The sequence below is a fragment of the Suncus etruscus genome, chromosome 9, assembly GCF_024139225.1.
Source record: "Suncus etruscus isolate mSunEtr1 chromosome 9, mSunEtr1.pri.cur, whole genome shotgun sequence".
Lineage (NCBI taxonomy): Eukaryota > Metazoa > Chordata > Mammalia > Eulipotyphla > Soricidae > Suncus > Suncus etruscus.
In genome coordinates, this window is record NC_064856.1 from 83,054,274 (window position 1) to 83,073,806 (window position 19,533).

Genomic DNA, 19,533 nt, shown 5'->3' on the forward strand with positions numbered 1-19,533 from the left:
ACTGATCTCCTCAGCCCCACAGGGCCAGAGCAACATAATACCCTCAGGCTAGAATACTACCTAGGAACCCAGGTGGGCATGAATCACAGGAAATAGATAGACTCTTAAGCCCAGTGAGCAATATTTGGGGGAACATTTCCACTACCAAATAAAGTACAAAAAAAACTTATAAGTAAGAGTACCACAACCCAATTTACCTCTTCATACTTGTCATAGTCTCTCCAGAGCTGTTCAATATTGATCATTGGATTAACACAGCCTCGTTGGTAAACTCTTCGAACAGCTGTTATTCTTTGATTTTCTGCATAAGATCCAACAGCTTCCCTGGGGTTGGATCAAAAATGCTATCAATTATAGCAAAGCTAAATATACTATTCACACACATAAATAACAAAATTTGACAGTAATACTTACACGCCTTTTAAGAAATTGATGTAATCCACCCAAATCTAAAGGAAAAACCAAAATATTAATATATTTTCTATTTTTAAATTTATTAAATGTATATATTTTTATTAAAATTTATCAAATTGTATATTTTAACAAATGTTCGTTTTAACTCTCTACCTGATAAGACATAATTTCCATTCCAATTTTATCCAGTGCAAAGTCATATGCTTGAGCCATTTTTTCTCTGAAATAAATTAAAAATTTCAATTACTTTAATTTGAGTATGTTTGGTAGAAAGGACTTCCTCTTCCAAAAGATAAAGAGGAACATAAAATAAAATTATGGTTATAGAGATAGTTCAGCAAGTAGAGGATTTGCCTTGCACATGGTCAACCAGTGTTGGATCCTTGGCACTCCATGTCTCCTGAGCCCACCAGGAGTGATCCCTGAGTCACAGAGCCAGTGGCACCTGAGCAACACCAGGTACACAGCCCCAAATCTGCCATTCTTTCTATATATCTTTCTAAACTTGCCTCTATCTATCTGAGAGAAAGATGTATTTGAAAAGGTTTAATATTTAAATTAAAGATGGAAAGGTAGGTTTTTGAAGTTGTTTTGTTTTGAAATCATGTAGGAACATGATTAAATAATAAAAAGATTCTCATTCTCAAAGACAGGGCCATAGCAATAGTGCAGTGGTAGGATGCTTGCCTTGCAGACAGCTAACCAGGATTTAATTCCCTGGCAACCTATACGGTCCCCTGCACCTTGCAAGGAATGATTACTATGCTCAGAATAATCTCTGAGCATTGTCAGGTGTGGTCCCAAAAACTACACAACAAAATAAGATTCTCAAAGATGCCTCGGATAAGAACATAGCACAATACACTGTAATATGCCAAATGATGGTGCCATGAATAGTACTAAGTTGATTTTTATTTAAGTTGACATGTCTCTGGGGCCAGAGTAATAGCACAGCGGGTAGGGCATTTGCCTTACATGCAGTCAACCTGGGTTTGATCCCCCACATCCCATATAGTCCCCTAAGCCTATCGGAGTGATTTCTGAGCACAGAGCCAGGAGACACCCGAGTGCAGCCCAAAAACAAACAAAAAATTGACATGACTGTGAACAAAATGATTTTCAGAATGTACGTGGTATTTTGATAAAGAAAAAGGAATTAGATGATTTAATTCTTTCAAGTACTTTTTCCAAGTGCTACCAATTCCTAGCTTTTCAAATCCTCCTACCTCCATGTTGAGATAAGAAAAGGTGTGAGTTTCTACAGGATTTACTCTTTATCTACAGATTACTTGCATTATGATCTTCATTTAACTTACTTGTAACTTGGTAGTTTGCCCTTGGTTTCTCGAACATAAGAAAGGTAACACTTCCACAAATCAATGTGCAAAACCTTCATAAGGCATCTCTGAAATAACTAAAAATGCAAGAAAATGCAAATAAATGTCACATTATATAAAATAATGAAATGGAACCAACAACAGCAACAACAAAAAACCAATTTAACTCCTTGACTGAATTTATTTTCTTAGTTCTAAGTTGCAATACTATCTTCCTCTTTGAAATTTAGCTTATCAAAAGCATTAAAGATTCTGATAAGTAGTAGACTATATTTTAATCAAACTATTTTTTAATCAAAAAATTTAATTTTAGGAGTCAGTGAGATACTACAAAAGATAAGGTTCTTCCTTTTACATGTGGCTAATTCTGGCTAGATCCCAAAAAAGGCTGGTCTCAGCAGCACTGTCAGGAATGACACCTAAGCACAAAGCTCTAAACGCTGCTTAGTGTAGGGGCTGGAGTGACAGCACAACAGTAGGGCGTTTGACTTGCACATGGCGGACCCAAGACAGACTCAGCTTTGATTCCCGGCATCCCAGTCTCCGAGCCTGCCAGGAGTAAATTCTCGTTCTCAGAGCAGAGCCAGGAATAATCCCTGAGCGCTGCCGGGTGTGGCCCAAAAACAAACAAACTAGAAACGAAAACACTGCTTAATGGAACCCAACCCCCCATCCCAATATTTAATTTTAATAAATTTTAGTTTATTTTTCCAATAGTTTTATTACTATGCATTTTGAAGCATATGAAAGTTGAAAACATATAGTGAACTATATAGTCACTACCTAGATATTTACTTATGTAAGATTTATTTGGGAAAACTCACCTTTTCAACCTTGTCATAATTTTTAGCTTTTATCTGAAGAGAAACAGAAAGACAAAGGATTATTATTCTTTCCAGAGTGCTAGATTATCGCAGTATTTTTAGCAAATTCATCTCTACATTTTCCTACTATATGCCATTAAAGAATAGTTTGAACCCAATAGACAGTAAGTATTGCAAATATGACTATATAAACTGGTTCAGACAAATATTAAGAACTTGTTTATGTTGAAATTGGTAAATTAAAATTTCTGTAAAGCTGGAAAAATGTCTCAAAGGACTGAACATGTTTTGTACATGAGAGGCCTGGATTTGGATCCCTAAGACCACATGATCCCCTGAGTACCACCAGGGTGACTCACAATGAGATGGGAGAGAGCCTCAAAACATCTTAGTTGGAGTTCAACACACAGACAAAAATTTATGTCCTAAATTATAATCCTAAAATGAAATATGGAAATGCATGCAAAGCATTCTTGAATAGGGTTATTATTAGAACCATTTGAATTGAGTGGCAACAAAGATTTGCTGTGGCCAGAGAGACAGCAGAAGGTCATTGGTTCGAATCCTGGCATCCCATATGGTCCCCGAGCCTGTCAGGAGTGATTTCTGAGTGTAGAGCCAGGAGTAACCCTGAGTGCTGCCGGTGTGACCAAAAAAAAAAAGAAAAAAGAAAAAGATTTGCTAATTATATTAGAGATTAATCAATCTGTCACTTTCCAAGCACTATGCTATAATACAAGACACGAATGGCCTACCCATCTTCAGTGCCAAGGGTAAGAGAAGGAAAGTAAGGAGGGTGTGCACGCAGGTGTGCATGCAGCGAGGCAGTTTTGCCTGAAATTTGGGAACTTTAGAAAGATGGTGAGGGGAGAAGGAGGAGAACATGTTTGAGAGAGAACACAGGCTTTTCCAGAATGGAAATAAGGGACAGGAGCAATAGCACAGTGGTAGGGCGTTTGCCTTGCATGTGGCAGAGAGTCCTGGGTTCAGTCCCCGGATCTCATATGATTCCCTGTGCCTACCAGGAACAATTTCTGAGTGCTGAGCCAGCAGTAACCCCAGAGTGCTGCTGGGTGTGGCCCCCCCCCAAAATAAAATAATAAAAAAAACACCAGAATGAAAATAATCAAACAAAACAAGCAAGCAAGATAAACATTCAAGGAAGAATACAGGTATAAATAAGAGCAAGCCAGTAAAGAAATATTAAAATAAGGAATTAGACTGGTAAAACAGCACATTCTGAGGAGAAAGAGCAATGACTGAGGTTAAGTTACACTTATCGATCATATGGGAGATTGAAGTTAGTTCTTAAATCATAAAATTGCAGAAAGTTTCTTTGTATCTAACAGACTAATCCTTTGACAGGTCACAGAAATCTTTTCTTGAGGTGCTTTTCTCAGTTGCATACTGGTATTCTAATTATTTTCTGGCTGAAAGCATTGCAGATGAGAATCATGATAATTAATCTCTTTGTTCTAGTGATAATTTTCTCTTTCTAGTACTTATAAGATTTTACCTTCATCTTCAGAATTAATAAACTTTAAAAGGATATGCATATGTATAGCTCTTTGCTCATTGAGGCATGTTTAGCAAGGAAGACTCAGGAGTCAAATTTCTTTGGATTCACAAGCTCACTATTTACTTAACTTCTTTTGTTTGAGGTGGTATAATATAGTACCTACTTTCTTTTTTTTTTCTTTACTTTTTTTTTATTGTTTTTTGGGTCACACCTGGCAGTGCTCAGGGGTTACTCCTGGCTCTACGCTCAGAAATTGCTCCTGGCAGGCTCAGGGGATCATATGGAATGCTGGGATTCGAAACCACTGTCCTTGTGCATGCAAGGCAAATGCCCTACCTCCATGCTATCTCTCCAGTCCCTTACTTTCTAAGTCTGTTTTGAGACACAATGAGTAAATGTGAAGCCATTAGAACACTTCGAGCAGTGATAATTTGGTAATAATCATCGTAAATGTTGCCTATCACTCACTTGTCCTTTGAGGCTATAATATACTTGGGCTTTTCACATTTTTTTTCTTCTTTAAAGATTATCGCCTTGGGGGGCTGGAATGGTAGCAAAGCAGTAGGACATTTGCCTTGCATGCAGCCAATCCAGGATGAACAAGAATTTGATCCCCAGCATCCCATATAGTCCCCCGAGCAAGGAGAGATTTCCGAGCACAGAGCCAGGAGTAACCTGAGTGCTGCCGGATATGGACCAGAAAACAAAACAAAAAAAATTATTGCCTTGGGCTGGAGTGATACTAGAGCAGGTAGCTTGCCTTGCATGTTGTAGCGAAGCCAAGTTTGACCCCTGGCATACCATTTGGCCCCCGCAGCACTGAGAAGATTAATTCCTGGGTGCAGAACCAGGAATAACTCATGAGTTTTGTCAGATGTGGCCAGCCACAAAACAAAAACAAAACAAAAATTATTATATCTTTGGTAAATTTTTCTTTTTCTAGAATTTCTATCATACACATTAGGTATCAATTCTTTCCTCAAAAGTTTATATAACTCCTCTGAAATTTAACTCTTTAAAAAGGTTAAAAAATATTTCACTGGTGAAGGGTTGTTCTTTTTTATAATTGAAACCCAATTACGAACAATTTTGTAATCCTGGTGCTTAAATATACTATTAATATATATATATATTATATTTCTCTCACTACATTTTTAAGGACACAAATTTGTCTCGATGTTACCATTCTGCTTACTCCATGTTAACATATTGTTATCATTGGCTAAAAGCAAAAACTTATGGGGTAAGGGTTGTAGTGCAGCAGTAGAGCACGTGCCTTATGTATGTGAGGCCCTGGATTTCACCAGCATCAAAAAAGTAAAAATAAAAAGAATAACTGAGTTCAAGAGTTTCAAAATAATTGGGCTGGAGAGATAGCATGGAGGTAAGGCATTTGCCTTGCATGCAGGACAGTGGTTCGAATTCCGGCAGGAGTAACCCGAGTGCTACCAGGTGTGACCCAAAAACCAAAAAAATAAAAATTTTAAAATAAAACTTGCTGGGGCCGGGCGGTGGCGCTGGAGGTAAGGTGCCTGCCTTACCTGCGCTAGCCTAGGAGACGGACCGCGGTTCGATCCCCCGGCGTCCCATATGGTCCCCCAAGCCAGGAGCGACTTCTGAGCGCATAGCCAGGAGTAACCCCTGAGCGTCACCGGGTGTGGCCCAAAAAAAAAAAAAAAAAAAAAAAAAAAACTTGCTGAGTTTATATTATTTTGTTCAAATTACTCTCTCTTTAAATAGTTGTGTTTTATTGGGGTATAATATAGTACCTACACTATAATATAGTCCTACACTTTTTTGTTTGCTTTTGGGCCACACCCAGCTATGGTGCTCAGGGATTATTCCTGGCTCTGCGCCCAGAAATCGTTTCTGGTAGGCTTGGGGGACACATTTGGGATGCCGGGAATCAAACCCGTGTTCGTCCTAGGTTGGCACTGTGTAACAAAAACGCCCTACTGCTGTTCTATCGCTCTAGTCCCTTTCCTACATTGTTTTTTTGTTTGTTTGGTTTTTTGTTTTGGGGCCACACCCGGTGACGCTCAGGGGTTACTCCTGGCTATGCACTCAGAAGTCACTCCTGGCGTGGGGATCATATGGGACACCGGGGGATTGAACCGTGGTCCGTCCTAGGCTAACGCTGGCAAGGCAGACACCTTACCTCTAGCGCCACTGCTCTGGCCCCCTACATTATTATTATATTCCTTTGTCATTGTTGGATCCTTAGATGTGGTTTTTAAAATCCATTTATATAAGTTCGATATTGGCAATGACCGCCTTCACTAGCAAGTGTAAAACTGTATATTGACTATTGTTTGTCTTCTGACGAAGAATCAGAAAGAAAATTTAAGATTAAGTAGGACTCAGCCTGTCCTTCCTTTCTTTTTGGGAGATGGAGATGTTAGGGCTTTATTTTGGGGCCACACCTGGGAATTCTCAGAGGTTACTTCTGACTCTGTGCTCAGAAATTGCTTTTGCCAGGCTTGGGAGACCATAGGGGATACTGGGAATTAAACCCATATCTGGCCCAGATTGGCCATGTCAAGGAAAACGCCCTATCAGTGTGGTATTGCTTAGGGCCCTCAGCCTATCCTTTCTTATCTTTGTGTGTGCATGTGGGTGTGTCTGTGTTATTTATTTCCTAGAGGTCAGGATGATCTCAACATTCTTCTAGGATAGAAAGGCATTCAATGCTGGCACACTTCAAAAAGAACAAGAATAACCAATGCTGACATGCAGTGCTGATGGAGAAAAAGTGCTGTCATTCACTGCTGGTGGAAATTTCTCAAAAAAAAAAAAAAATCTCTAGAAATTAAGACATGTAAGCCAATATGGTCAAAATAAAAATTAAAAAAAAAAAAAACCCAAGAAATTGGGGCTGAAGAAACAGCATGGAGGTAGGATGTTTGCCTTGCACGCAGAAGGACAGTGGTTTGAATCCTGGCCATCCCATATCGTCCCCCGAGCCTGCCAGGAGCCATTTCTGAGCGTAGAGCCAGGAGTTACCCCTGAGTGCTGGCAGGTGTGACCCCCCCCCCAAAAAAAAAAACAAACAAAAACAAAAAAACCCTAGAAATTGAGCTCCCATTTGATCCAGCAATACTGATTCTGGAAAAAATATACCCCAGTGGCCAAAAAACAAACAAACCCCCATAATGGAGTAAAGGCATCTACACTCCTATGTTCATAGCCACCTTTTACAATTGCCAGAATCTGGAAACCCAAGTGTCCGAGAACAAATGAGTGGCTAAAGAAACTGTGGAATATCTACACAATGGAATACTATACAGCTCTAAGGAAAAATGAAATCATGAAATTTGCTTATACATGATAAATATAGAGAGTAATGTTGAGTAAAATGAGTCAAAGGGAGAGGGATATTAAAAAGAAGATAGTATGATAAAAATACCCAAAGAATATAGAAACAAAGGCCAGGGAGACTGTTCCATGGTAGGAAGTGTGCCACAAAAAGTGGGGGAGTACAGTTAGGGCAGAGAAGAGATCACCATGACAATGACAGTAAGAAATGGTCACTCTGGACAAAATCTGAGTGTTGAAAAGAGGTAAAGTGATAGGCATGATATCCCTTAAGTAACAATACTACAAACCAGTGTCTAGAAGGAAAAAAAAGAGAAAAGGGGGGAGAGAGAGAGAGAGAGAAAGAGAGAATGTCTGCTATACAAAGGTGGGGGGGAGGGAAACTGGAGATACTGGTGGCAGGAAATATGTACTGGTGAAGTGATGGGTGTTAGACACTGTATGACTGAAACTGTTTATTTCATGGTGATTCCATAAGATAAAAAAATGTTTAAAAACCTGAAATGGTAAAAATAAACATTCCTATATCTAAGTATAATAAAACGAAGGAGTTCAAATAGAAAGGAAATTCATGTACAACTCTATTAAATCTGCCTTAAATTATTAAAGTCTATAAATTAATTTGGGGGTAGGTGGGAGAAAGGCTCTCAGTGGTCCTGGATAGTAGAGTGTAGAGCCAGAAGTAACCTGAGCATCACACCAGCTGTGATGCTCAAACCAATGGCCCCCTCAATAAAACAAAATGAAAGGCACTCCAGGGGTCAGAAAGACAGTACAAAAGGAAAGGCATTTGCTTTGCATGAGACCAACCCATATCTTTTGTTTGACTTTGGGCTACACTGGTGATTCTCTGGGTTTACCCTAGAGGTACTTGGGGAACCACATGAGATGAGAGGGACTGACTGTGAATGCAAGGCAAGCTTCCTACCTGTGAGGCCCCTTATAAGGTCCCCTGAACCCTAGCAGGAGTAACCCTGAGGACAAAGCCAGAAATAAGCTCTAAGTACTGCCTGATGTAGCCCAAAAACAAACAAAAAAGGCATGAGTTCCAAGAATTTTGAAGTCAGTTTCTTATCTCTTTTTTCCTCCCTTCCTTTCTTCCTTTCCTGCTGGAGGCATGTCAGCCTCTGACAGGACTATTCCTACTGTGTTCAGGCATCTTCATTGGAGGTGCTCAGAGACCCCTTTTTAATCTCTTTGGTCCCTCCCTTCAGACATCACCAAGAAGCAATGTGGCACAGAAAGAAGTAAAAGACATTTACTGAGCAACAAGAAAGCAATAAAGGGGACAGGACTCAACCCTCTCTTGTAGGATAATTTGTTCACTTTTATCATTATCTTTGTATGTAAAGCAATGCTTTTCTCACATAGAGTTTCTTGTATTCATGAATCACTGCTTTGAAATTAGTTGAATCAATATATATGAAGAAAAAGACTAATAATTTAGGAAAACTCTGGCTTTGAATATGTAGCTAATAAATGTCATTCATTAATTCAATGAAAAAAATTCTTTGAGAAAAGCTGGAGTGATAGTACAGTGAATAGGGCATTTGCTTTGCATGTGGCCAACCCAAATTCAATTCCTGACACTACATAGCGCCTGAGAACTACCAGGAGTAACACCTGAGTGCAAAGCCAGGAACATCCCCTGTGGCATACTCACTTCAAATTCTTTGAGAGACCTGAGGATAGTACAGAGGTAAGGCAAATCCTTTTACACCAATAAACCCCAATTCAAACCCAAGCACCAGTTTCCCAAGCACTGTGGACACACTATGGTGGTCTCCAAATATTGTTTGAGAGGCTCCCCTTCCTCAAATTCTTCCAATAGAGCCTATACTGGTAAAATCATCACAATTATATCTTTTTTGGTGGTGGTGCTAGAGCCTGAAAGCATATACTTTACTACTATGCCACATCTTGGTCTATATAATCTAATTTTTTTAAAATGTTACTCATTTAAAAGTATAAAGGGACTGGAGTGATAGCACAGCAGGCAGGATATTTGCCTTGCGTACGGCAGAGCCAGGTTCAATCCCCAGCATCCCTTATGGATCCCAGGCTTGCCAGGAGTAATCCCTGAGTGCCACTGGATGTGTACCACCCCCCAAAAATGTATCAGCAGGCTGGAGCATTCATAAAGGAAAGGCACTTCTCTTCCACATAGCTGACCGGAGTTTGATCCCCATAATCCCATATAGTCCCTTGAGTCTGGCAGGAGTGATTTCTGAGTGCAGAGCTGGTGTGCCCCCCCCCCCCAAAGTATTTACCAGGAAACCAAAGTGATACTATAGCAGGTAGGGTTCATGTCTTGCACAAAATTGACCTAGGTTCAATCCCTGGAAGAATATATGGCCCCCTGAGCCCACCAGGAGTGATCACTGAGTATAAAGTCAGGAGAAAGCCTGATGCACAGCCAGGTGTGTCCCAAAAATAAACAAAAACTATATTATCAACCTGTTTTGGGAAAACAGTCTGTTAAAATGAAAAGAATCTCTTCCAGGATAGGAACTCTCATTCACTGCTGGTGGGAATGTTGTCTCATCCAGCCTTTAAGGAAAACAATATGGAGATTTCTCTAAAGACTGGAAATTGGCTCCCATATGATCCAGCTATACCACTCCTAGGAATATACCGTAGGAACACAAAACACAATATAAGAATGGCTTCCTCACACCTATATTCATTGCAGCACTATTTACAATAGCCAGTCTCTGAAAACAACCAAGATGCCCTTCAACAGATGAATGGCTAAAGAAACTGTAGTACATATACACAATAGAATATTATGCAGCTGTCAGGAGAGATGAAGTCATGAAATTTTCCTATACATGGATGGATATGGAATCTATTATGCTGAGTGAAATAAGTCAAGAGGGAGAAAAATAGACACAGAATAGTTTCACTCTATGGGTTTTTTAAAAAAAAACAAAGACATTACTGTAATAATGCCCAGAGACAACAGAGAAGAGGGCTGGAAGGACTAGCTCTCAATGTAAAGTTCACCACATAGAGTGGTGAGTTTATTTAGAGAGATGACTACACTATCATAACAATGTTAATGAGAGAAGTAGAATGCCTATCTTAAATACAGGTGGGGGTGGGGAAGGAGGATGGGGGGCATTGATGGTGGGAAGGTTGCACTGATGAAGGGGATATTCTTTTTATGACTCAAACCTAATTACAATCATGTATGTTATCATGGTGCTTAAATAAATTAAAAAAATAATGAATCTCTCCCAGTGGCGAAAGTGATAGCACAGCGGTAGGGCAATTTGACTTGCATGCAGCTGACCTAGGTTTGATTTCCAGCATCTCATTTGGTCCGCCGAGTCTGCCTGGAGCGATCTCTGAGAGCAGAACTAGGAGTAACCCCTGTACACAGTCGGGTGTGGCCCCAAAAAACAAACAAACAAAAAAACCCAATTCAACTTTGGGACTGGAGTGATGGAGTGATAGCACAGTTGCAGGGCGTTTGTCTTGCATACAGCTGACCCAGGACGGACCTGGATTAAATTCCCGGCATCCCATATGGTTCCTTGAGCCTGCCAGGAGCGATTTCTGAGTGCAGAGCCAGAGTAACCACTGAGCGCTGCCAGGTGTGGCAAAAACAAAACAAAACAAAAAACCAACGAAAAAAGAATCTCTCGCATCATGAGTATTCCAGCTTCTAAGAGTGGAATGGTGGTAATACCTTATAGTCCAGGGCTTCCAAGCACTGCAAGAAAATAAACCATACAAATATTCTAAGTACTACAAATCATGATTCAATACAATTATGATCCAAATAACTACTAAATTTTAATTTTATCTTCCTTAAATAGACTACATAAATCATATGCCTGTGAAAAGCAAATATCATACTGGTTCAAATGGAGAGAAAAGCAAACGTACTCTGCAGGCCATATAAAGATTTTATTACTGGTAAAATTAGCATATGAAAACATAAAACCTCATCCTACTACTACTTCCTCTTACAAGGCTAGGTTGCATGTACTAGTATGTAGGTGGTCTTCTCTGTAAGTTAAATATTCTTATTTTTGGTTTTTGGGTCAGACCCAGCGGTGTTCAAGGGTTACTCCCAGCTCTGTGCTCAGAAATTGCTCCTGGCAGGCTCGGGGACCATTTGGAATGCCTGAATTTGAACTACCATCCATCCTGAACCAGCTGTATACAAGGCAAAAGCCCTACCGCTGTGCTATCTTTCTGGCCCCTAAATATTCTTTTTAATTAAATTTTTTTTTTTTAGTATTTGGGCGACACCCAGCTGTGCTCGTGGCTGGCTCTGTACTCAGGGATCACTTCTGGCAGGTTTGCAGAACCGTAGAGACAATAAGGACCTGAGCTCAAGTTAGCTATGAAGAGCCCTACCCTTAACTCTTGCTCCAGTCCCAACTTATACATTCTTTTCTGTTTGCTTTGTTTTTTGGGGGGGCCATACCCAATGGCACTTAGGGGTTACTTCTGGTTCTTCGCTCAGAAATTACTCCTGGTAGGCTCGGGGGATCATATGGGATGCTGGGGATTGAACCCCTCTGGGTCAACAGCATGCAAGGCCAATGCCCTACCGCTGTGCCATCTGGCTAGCCCCTAAGTTATATATTCTTAAAAGAGTCTGCAAAGTTATATAAAGTTATATATACTTGTACAGAAATAAACTTGAAAAAAGAATGGCTTGAATTTTTTTTTTTTTTGGCTACACCTAAAGGTGCTCAGGGTTTACTCCTAGCTTAGCTCAGGAATCACTCTTAATAGGGCTCAGAGTGGGACCAGAGAGATAGCACAGCAGTAGGACATTTGCCTTGCATGTGGACAACCTGGGAAGGACCCGGTTTGATTCCTGGGATCCCATATGGTCCCCAGCCTGCTGGGGGTGATTTCTGAGTGCAGAGCCAGGAGTAATCCCTGAGTGCCTATGGGTGTGGCCCAAAAATATCAACCAACCAATCAAACAATCAATAAATATAAAGTTTATTATAAATTTTAAAAAAAGGGCTCAGAGAACCATATGTGGTGTAGGGAACTGAAAACAGGTTGGCCACATACAAGGCATATTCCTGTACCTCTGTCCTATGGCTACAGTGCAGGTTTCAATTTTTGTTTTGTTTTGTTTTTTTGGCCACACCTAATGACACTCAGGGGTTACTCATGGCTATGGGCTCAGAAATCGCTCCTGGCTTGGAGGACCATATGGGATGCTGGGGGATCAAACAGCAGTCCATCCTAGGCTAGCGCTTGCAAGGCAGATGCCTTACTCTATTGCCACCACTCTGGCCCCAGGCTTCACTTTTTTAAATTAAAAAAAAAAGTATGTGATTTTGGTTTTTTGACCACACCTACACCTGATATTTTTCAGCCATTATTCCTGGCTCTGTGCTAAGGAATCACATCTGGAAGTACTCAGGTGACAAATAGGTTGCCAAGAATAGGCTTGGGTTGGCCAATGCAAGAACACTGGACTATTGCTGTTCCCCTAAATAGATTCTTAATAATGCTTTCAATCTTGTTCTATTTTAGCAATTCTCAGAACTGTCAGTTAAACAATGCAAAGTTTTTAATGGTGATTGATTAGACATATTAAAACACAAATATTTATGTTAGTATGATAGAAGTCCTCAAATTTCTAGTGTGGTCATTACTTTTATCATTTAAAAATTAAGGCTTAGGGCCAGAGATAGCATGGAGGTAAGGCGTTTGCCTTGCATGCAGGACAGAGATTCGAATTCTGGCATCCCATATGGTCCCCAGAGCTTGCCTGGAGTGATTTCTGAGTGTAGAGACAGGAGTAACCCCTGAGCACTGTCGGGTATGACAACCCCCCCCAAAAAAAATTAAAGCCTAAAAATTAAGGTACAGTGAAGTAGGGCTCTTGACAGTTAATCTGGGTTTGATCCCTGAGTTTCTCTAGGTTTGTCCCCACCAAAATAAGAATAGAGGCTGGAGAGAAACTACAGGGATTAAAGTGGTTTGCCTCACTTGCAACCGACCCGTTTGATCATTGGCATTGCATATGGCCCCCGAACACCACCAGAGAAGAAGAAAGCACTGAATATCACCTGATATAACCTCCAGAAGGACAACACTTTTTGGATTTGTTTTGGGTCCATACATTCCCCAACCCCCACCATGATGCTAAGTGATCATTCCTGGAGGGTTTACATGGGGAGCCAAGGATCAAACTACATTGGCTGTGTAAGCACCTAACCATTGTACTATGTTTCCAACCCCAACTTTTGATTATTTAGAAATTTTCTGAGGCACAGTTTAAAACAATACTTAAGTAGTTTTATACTTGCAGAGCAACTACACCAGTGTTTTAAAATGCTGCCAGCATTGATTTTAGCTTTTAATTTTTATTCTGATACAGTTACTAGTTTTGTTGAAGTTGTTCTGTTTTGGGGTCATACATATTGGTGCTCAGATTGAACCCAGGACTCCTAGATGCAAAGCCAGAGCACCATCTCATCAAGCCATCTCCCCAGCCCTAAATCCACACTTTATTACTATTAAATGTTGCAATTCATCATACAGTTGCAGTATTTCTATTTTTGTTTGTTTGTTTTTTTGTTTGTTTTTGGGCCACACCCGGTAACGCTCAGGGGTTACTCCTGGCTATGTGCTCAGAAGTTGCTCCTGGCTTAGGGGACCATATGGGACACCGGGGGATCGAACCGCGGTCCGTCCAAGGCTAGCGCAGGCAAGGCAGGCACCTTACCTTTAGCGCCACCGCCTGGCCCCAGTATTTCTATTTTTAAGTCAACTTAATTAACCAGTGTGTGTATGTGTGTGAGAGTGAGTGAGCGAGTGAGAGAGAGAAAAAGAGAGAGACTCAGGAACTGTATATAGTGCTAAGGTTCAGAGACTGCATTAAAACTGATTTATTTTCATTATTTTTGTGTGTGTGACAACATAGATTAAATCCAGAATCTCACAAATGCAAGGTAAGTGCTCTATAGCTGAGCTACCCTATCAAGATTTACTTTTAACCTTGAATTGTCTTGTAAAGAGTAAAATAAGTATTCATGAGTAAGCAAAAATCTATTCCTTAAGGTAAAAAACTGAAATTAGTGTGGGTTTTATTGTTTGGATTTTGGGGCCAGGCCTGAAGATGTTCAGGAGTTACTCTTTTTTTTTTTGGTTTTTGGGCCACACCCAGCGGTGCTCAGGTGTTACTCCTGGCTGTCTGCTCAGAAATAGCTCCTGGCAAGCATGGGGGACCATATGGGACACCGGGATTCAAACCATCCACCTTTGGTCCTGGATCGGTTGCTTGCAAGGCAAACGCCGCTGTGCTATCTCTCCAGGCCCAGGAGTTACTCTTGACTCTACACACAGGAATCACTTCTGGCGGTGCTCAGGGACTACCTGGGATGTTGGGAATCCTATTATACTACTGGGTGTGGTCCAAAAACCAACCATCTAAACAAAAACTATGATATATATTTATGGAACTAAATGTAAATAAGTCCATAAAGCTTTGTAAAATATAAACATTTTATATACTTAGTTTTTGAGCAAGAGATACAAGCTAAAAAGAAATATATACAAAACTTGTTATATAAATCATTAATTGTCTAAATTACATACCTCTATTCATTTTATTTTTATGCCTTTTGACCAAGTGGTAGTGTTCAGGGTAGCTCCTAGTAGTGGCTTGGGTAACTATACTGTGTCAGGGATAGAACCTTTGTCTCCAGCAAAACGTATGCTCAGTCCAATCAGCTACCAATGCAGTCCCCAAAGTTTTATCATTCTATACCAGTTTCATAGCAATAAAGAATATGGGTTTTTGGGGGCCAGAGTGGTGGTGCAAACGGTAAAGCGTTTGCCTTGCATGAGCTAACCTAGGAAGACAGTGGTTCGATCCCCCCCACATCCCATGATTCCCCAAGCCAGGAACAATTTCTGAACACATAGCCAGGAGTAATCCCTGAGTGTCACTGGGTGTGGCCCAAAGGGGAAAAAAAAAATAATGTGGGGTTTTGTTTGGAAGGCCATACCCAGCAGTGCCCAGAGCTTACTCCTGTGTTCCTATCATTCCTAATGGTGCCTGGGAGATCATATGTAGTTCAAGCCAAGTACTTTAACCCCTATGACTCTCCAGTTCAAATTTTGTTTCTTAAGAGACAGAACTGGTTTAGAGCAGTAAGTTTCTTCTCATTAATTCCTGGTCTTTTTTTTTTTTTTTTTTTTTTTTTACAATTATAAACACCTCCACTTCATATTATTTGGTTGATTCAAAATTAAAAGTTAATCTTCATAGCACAATAAGTTTTAAGGCTACTTCTAGTCCCAGTAGGCAAACACTATATATGTATGTATGTATGTATGCATATATATAGTGGGAGCTAAACCTAGAGGCTATTGAGCCAAGCAGAGCTTTGGTGCTCTAGGGGTCTCAAGGGGTTGGGATTGAACTCAGGGGGGAGGGCAATGGCTTTGTACACAGGTTTGATTCCCATGTGGTGTCCTGAGCCTGCAGGAGTGATCTCTGAGCAGAGAACCAGGAATAAGCCCGAAGCACTACAGGTCTGACCCCAAATCAAAAAATAACTGGGTGGGAGGTTTGGAACCACACCCAGCAATACTCAGGGATTACTCTTGATAGTGCTCAAGGAACCTTAAGTGGTAAAAGGGATCATGACAGGGTTGGCAATATGCAAGGCAAATAAATCTCTTGCCCTCATCTCTATGGTCTGGTTTTAAAATTTTATAGTAACATAATCACGAAAAGTTCCTATTTTCCTCAATCTTCTTTCATCTTTTATTTGGTATTGCTTTTATGCTTGCTATTTAAGTCTATTAACTTTCCAAATTTTTACTTTCACATATTCAGCTTTACTGCTGTTTATGAAAGTCTACTCTAATAAGTGTACTTTCATAGTAAGCCATCTAAGTATTATTCCATTGCTTTCCAAAATAAACCAACATAAAAAATTTTTAACAGGGTCTAGAAGAGTGATAGTAGAGCGGGAAGGGAGATTGCCTTACATGAAGCTGATCCAGATTCCATCCAGGCACCCCATATGGCTCCCAGAGTGAAGAGCCAAGAATAAGCTCTGAGCACCACCAGGTATGGCACAAAATCAAACAAAATTCAAAAGGCTGTAGAGGTAGCTTAAGAGGTAGAACACATTTCTAGTATGTGCAAAATCCTGTGTTAAGCAGCAAATACCCTCCTCCAGCCCCCAATTGCTAACTACGAAATCTTTTTTTTCATGGTTTCATTTTTTTTAAATTTAAATTTTTTTATTTTTTATATATCTTTATTTAAACAGCTTGATTACAAACATGATTGTAGTTGGGTTTCTGTCATGCAAAGAACACCCCCCTTCATCAGTCAACATTCCCATCACCCAAGTCCCAAATCTCCCTCCTCCCCACCCCCACTCCCCGCCTTTACTCTAGACAGGCTTCTACTTCCTAACTAGGAAATCTCTATTTAAAAAAATACATCCTGAGCCGGTGAGGTGGCGCTAGAGGTAAGGTGTCTGCCTGGTAAGCACTAGCCAAGAAAGGACCGAGGTTCTATCCCTCGGTGTCCCATATGGTCCCCCAAACCAAGGGCAATTTTTGAGCGCTTAGCCAGGAGTAACCCCTGAGTATCAAACGGGTGTGGCCCGAAAAAACAAACAAAAAAATCCTACTAAGGGGGTAGTTCAGTAATAAAGTAGATGCCTCACATGAGGCTCTGTTATGTCCTTCCTCCAAATCTATTACTGCCATATTTGTTCAAACTTTATTCTGGAGGGAGCAAATAATACAGTGGGTCACCATGACCAGGGTTTGATCCCTGGCATTCCACCTAGTCTTCAAGGCCCACTAAGAATGCAGGACCAGGCACCAGAGAGATAGATAGCTCAGAGCCAGGAGTAACCGGAGCGCTGCCGGGTTACGCCCCCCCCCCCCCAAAATAAATCAAACCAAACCAAACCAAAAAATGTTTTATCAAATGTTAATATAAGTAGAAATATTTCTTTTTATGGGGGAGTGGTTTTTGGAGTACTTTACAAAGTTGGAGACCAAACCTGGGCCTCTCAAACTTTAAGTATGAGCTTAGTCCATTGAGCTATCTCTTTGATCCAGAAAAGTCAAATTTTATTTTATTTTATTTTATTTTTGTGGGGCCACACCCAGCAGTGCCTAGTGGTTACTCCTTGCTCTGTGTTCAGAAATCACTCCTGGGGGCCAGAGAGATAGCACAGCGGTAAGGCATTTGCCTTAGATGCAGAAGGACGGTGGTTTGAATCCTGGCATCCCATATGGTCCCCTAAGCCTGCCAGGAGCGATTTCTGAGCATAGAGCCAGGAGTAACCCCTGAGCGCTGCCGGGTGTGACCCAAAACAAAAACCAAAACCAAACAAACAAACAAAAAACCCAAACAAACAAAACAGAAATCACTCCTGGCAGGCTCAGGGGATCCCATAGGATGCCAGGAATCTAACCCAGGTCCGTCCTGTGAACGGCCTACTACGGTGCAATCACTCTGCCCCCCCCCCCCAAAAAAAAGTAAAAATTAAAAAAAAATTTGTATTCTGTCTGGGTTGGCTGTTTGCCTTGCATGCAGCTGATGTAAGACTAATTGCAGTTCAATCCCCCAGCATCCTATATGGTCCCCCAAGCCAGGAGTGATTTCTGAGCACAGAGATAGGAGTAACCCGAGAATCACTGGGTGTGGCTCAAAAACAAAACAAACAAAAAAATTGTTGTCTGGATCATATCAGGCAATGTTAATGGGCTATTTTTAATTATTTTGTTTGGGATACCATGCATCTAGCCTACTGATCTATCGGGTCTAAAATGAATCAACTTTTAAGGAACATTCATTCTGAGTTCTTCAGATCTTACTAAAATGATAAACTAAAGATTTAGACAGACTGCTTAATATCATACATCCAGTCAATTCAGATTAAGCTGAATTAAGTATTAAGTATTAATTAAGTATAACAAACTAAATAAAAACTGGTCAAGAGTCTATAGTTTTAGGAGTTAGGTGCACTTGTCTTGCACAAACCAACTCCTGCATGAACCCAGCACCCGATGTTCCCCAAACTCCCACCAAGAGTGATCCCTTGAGTACCATCAAATGTGGCCTCAAAACAAAGAACCCCCCAAAGTATATAGTTTAAATAATTCCATATAAAAACAAGTCAGCTTTATTAGTTATTAGTTCTCTTGAATATAAGCATGATTTGTATTTCACCTAACACTTCAATAGTAATCTTAAAGCAATGAATAAATTTGTATTTTGAGTATATTTATAAATGGAAAAGTTAACAAATCATTTTTGTGAATACCAATGTGGGTGGAATGAATGAGAAGATCACAGGTATAACATTTAATTTTATAAGAATAAAAAAATAAGATGCAGGTGTGAGAGCAAGAGTACAGTGTCTAGGGTGCTTTGCCTTGCACACAGCTGACCCAACTTCAATCCCCAGCACCCCATGTGGTTCCCCCCACCAAGCACTGCCAGGAGTAATTCCTGAGTGCAAAGCCTAAAGTAACTTTGAGGACAGGTAAGTGTGACCCAAAACAACAAAACAAAGAAGTATAATCTTCCTTGTGATACAAGGTTCCAAAATTGAATTTTTTGGGTTCAAGCTTTATGAACCAATTCCTACTTTGAAATTCTATTTATTTATTTATTCATTCAGATTTTGGGGCCACACCCAGCAGTGCTCAGGGGTTTCTCCTGGCTCTCTGCTCAGAAATCTCTCCTAGCAGGCTCAAGGGACCATGTGGGATGCTAGGAACAGAACCCAGGTCTGTCTGGGTCATCCTTGTGCAAGGCAAACACCCTATCACTGTGCTATTGCTTCCGCCCCCTATTTTGAAATTCTAACAGTTATTATTTTGAATACTGATAAAGGAGAAGACTCAAAGAGCTGGAGGATATGCTTGCAACCAGCTGATACCCAGCACCACATGGATATCCTAAGTGCTGCTGGGTATGGATACCCAGAAAAGCAAACAAAAACTATTTATTTTTTTAAATTAAGTAGGGGCCAGATAGTACAATGAGTTGTACAGCAGGCAGAGTGCTTGCCTTGTATACAACCAACAGGGTTTGATCCCCTGCATCCCAGATAGTCCCTTGCTTACAAATCACCAAGATTCCTTG

General features: G+C 40.5%; 1 protein-coding gene across 1 annotated transcript in view; it reads right to left on the reverse strand.

Moving 5' to 3' along the window:
• Window positions 1-19,533, reverse strand: part of CSTF3 (cleavage stimulation factor subunit 3) — a 104,108-nt gene that overhangs the window by 30,704 nt on the left and 53,871 nt on the right. The window contains 5 exon segments of the mRNA XM_049780113.1: window positions 198-324; window positions 415-449; window positions 568-634; window positions 1,731-1,828; window positions 2,576-2,608. Coding sequence (XP_049636070.1) covers window positions 198-324; window positions 415-449; window positions 568-634; window positions 1,731-1,828; window positions 2,576-2,608 — 360 coding nt within the window.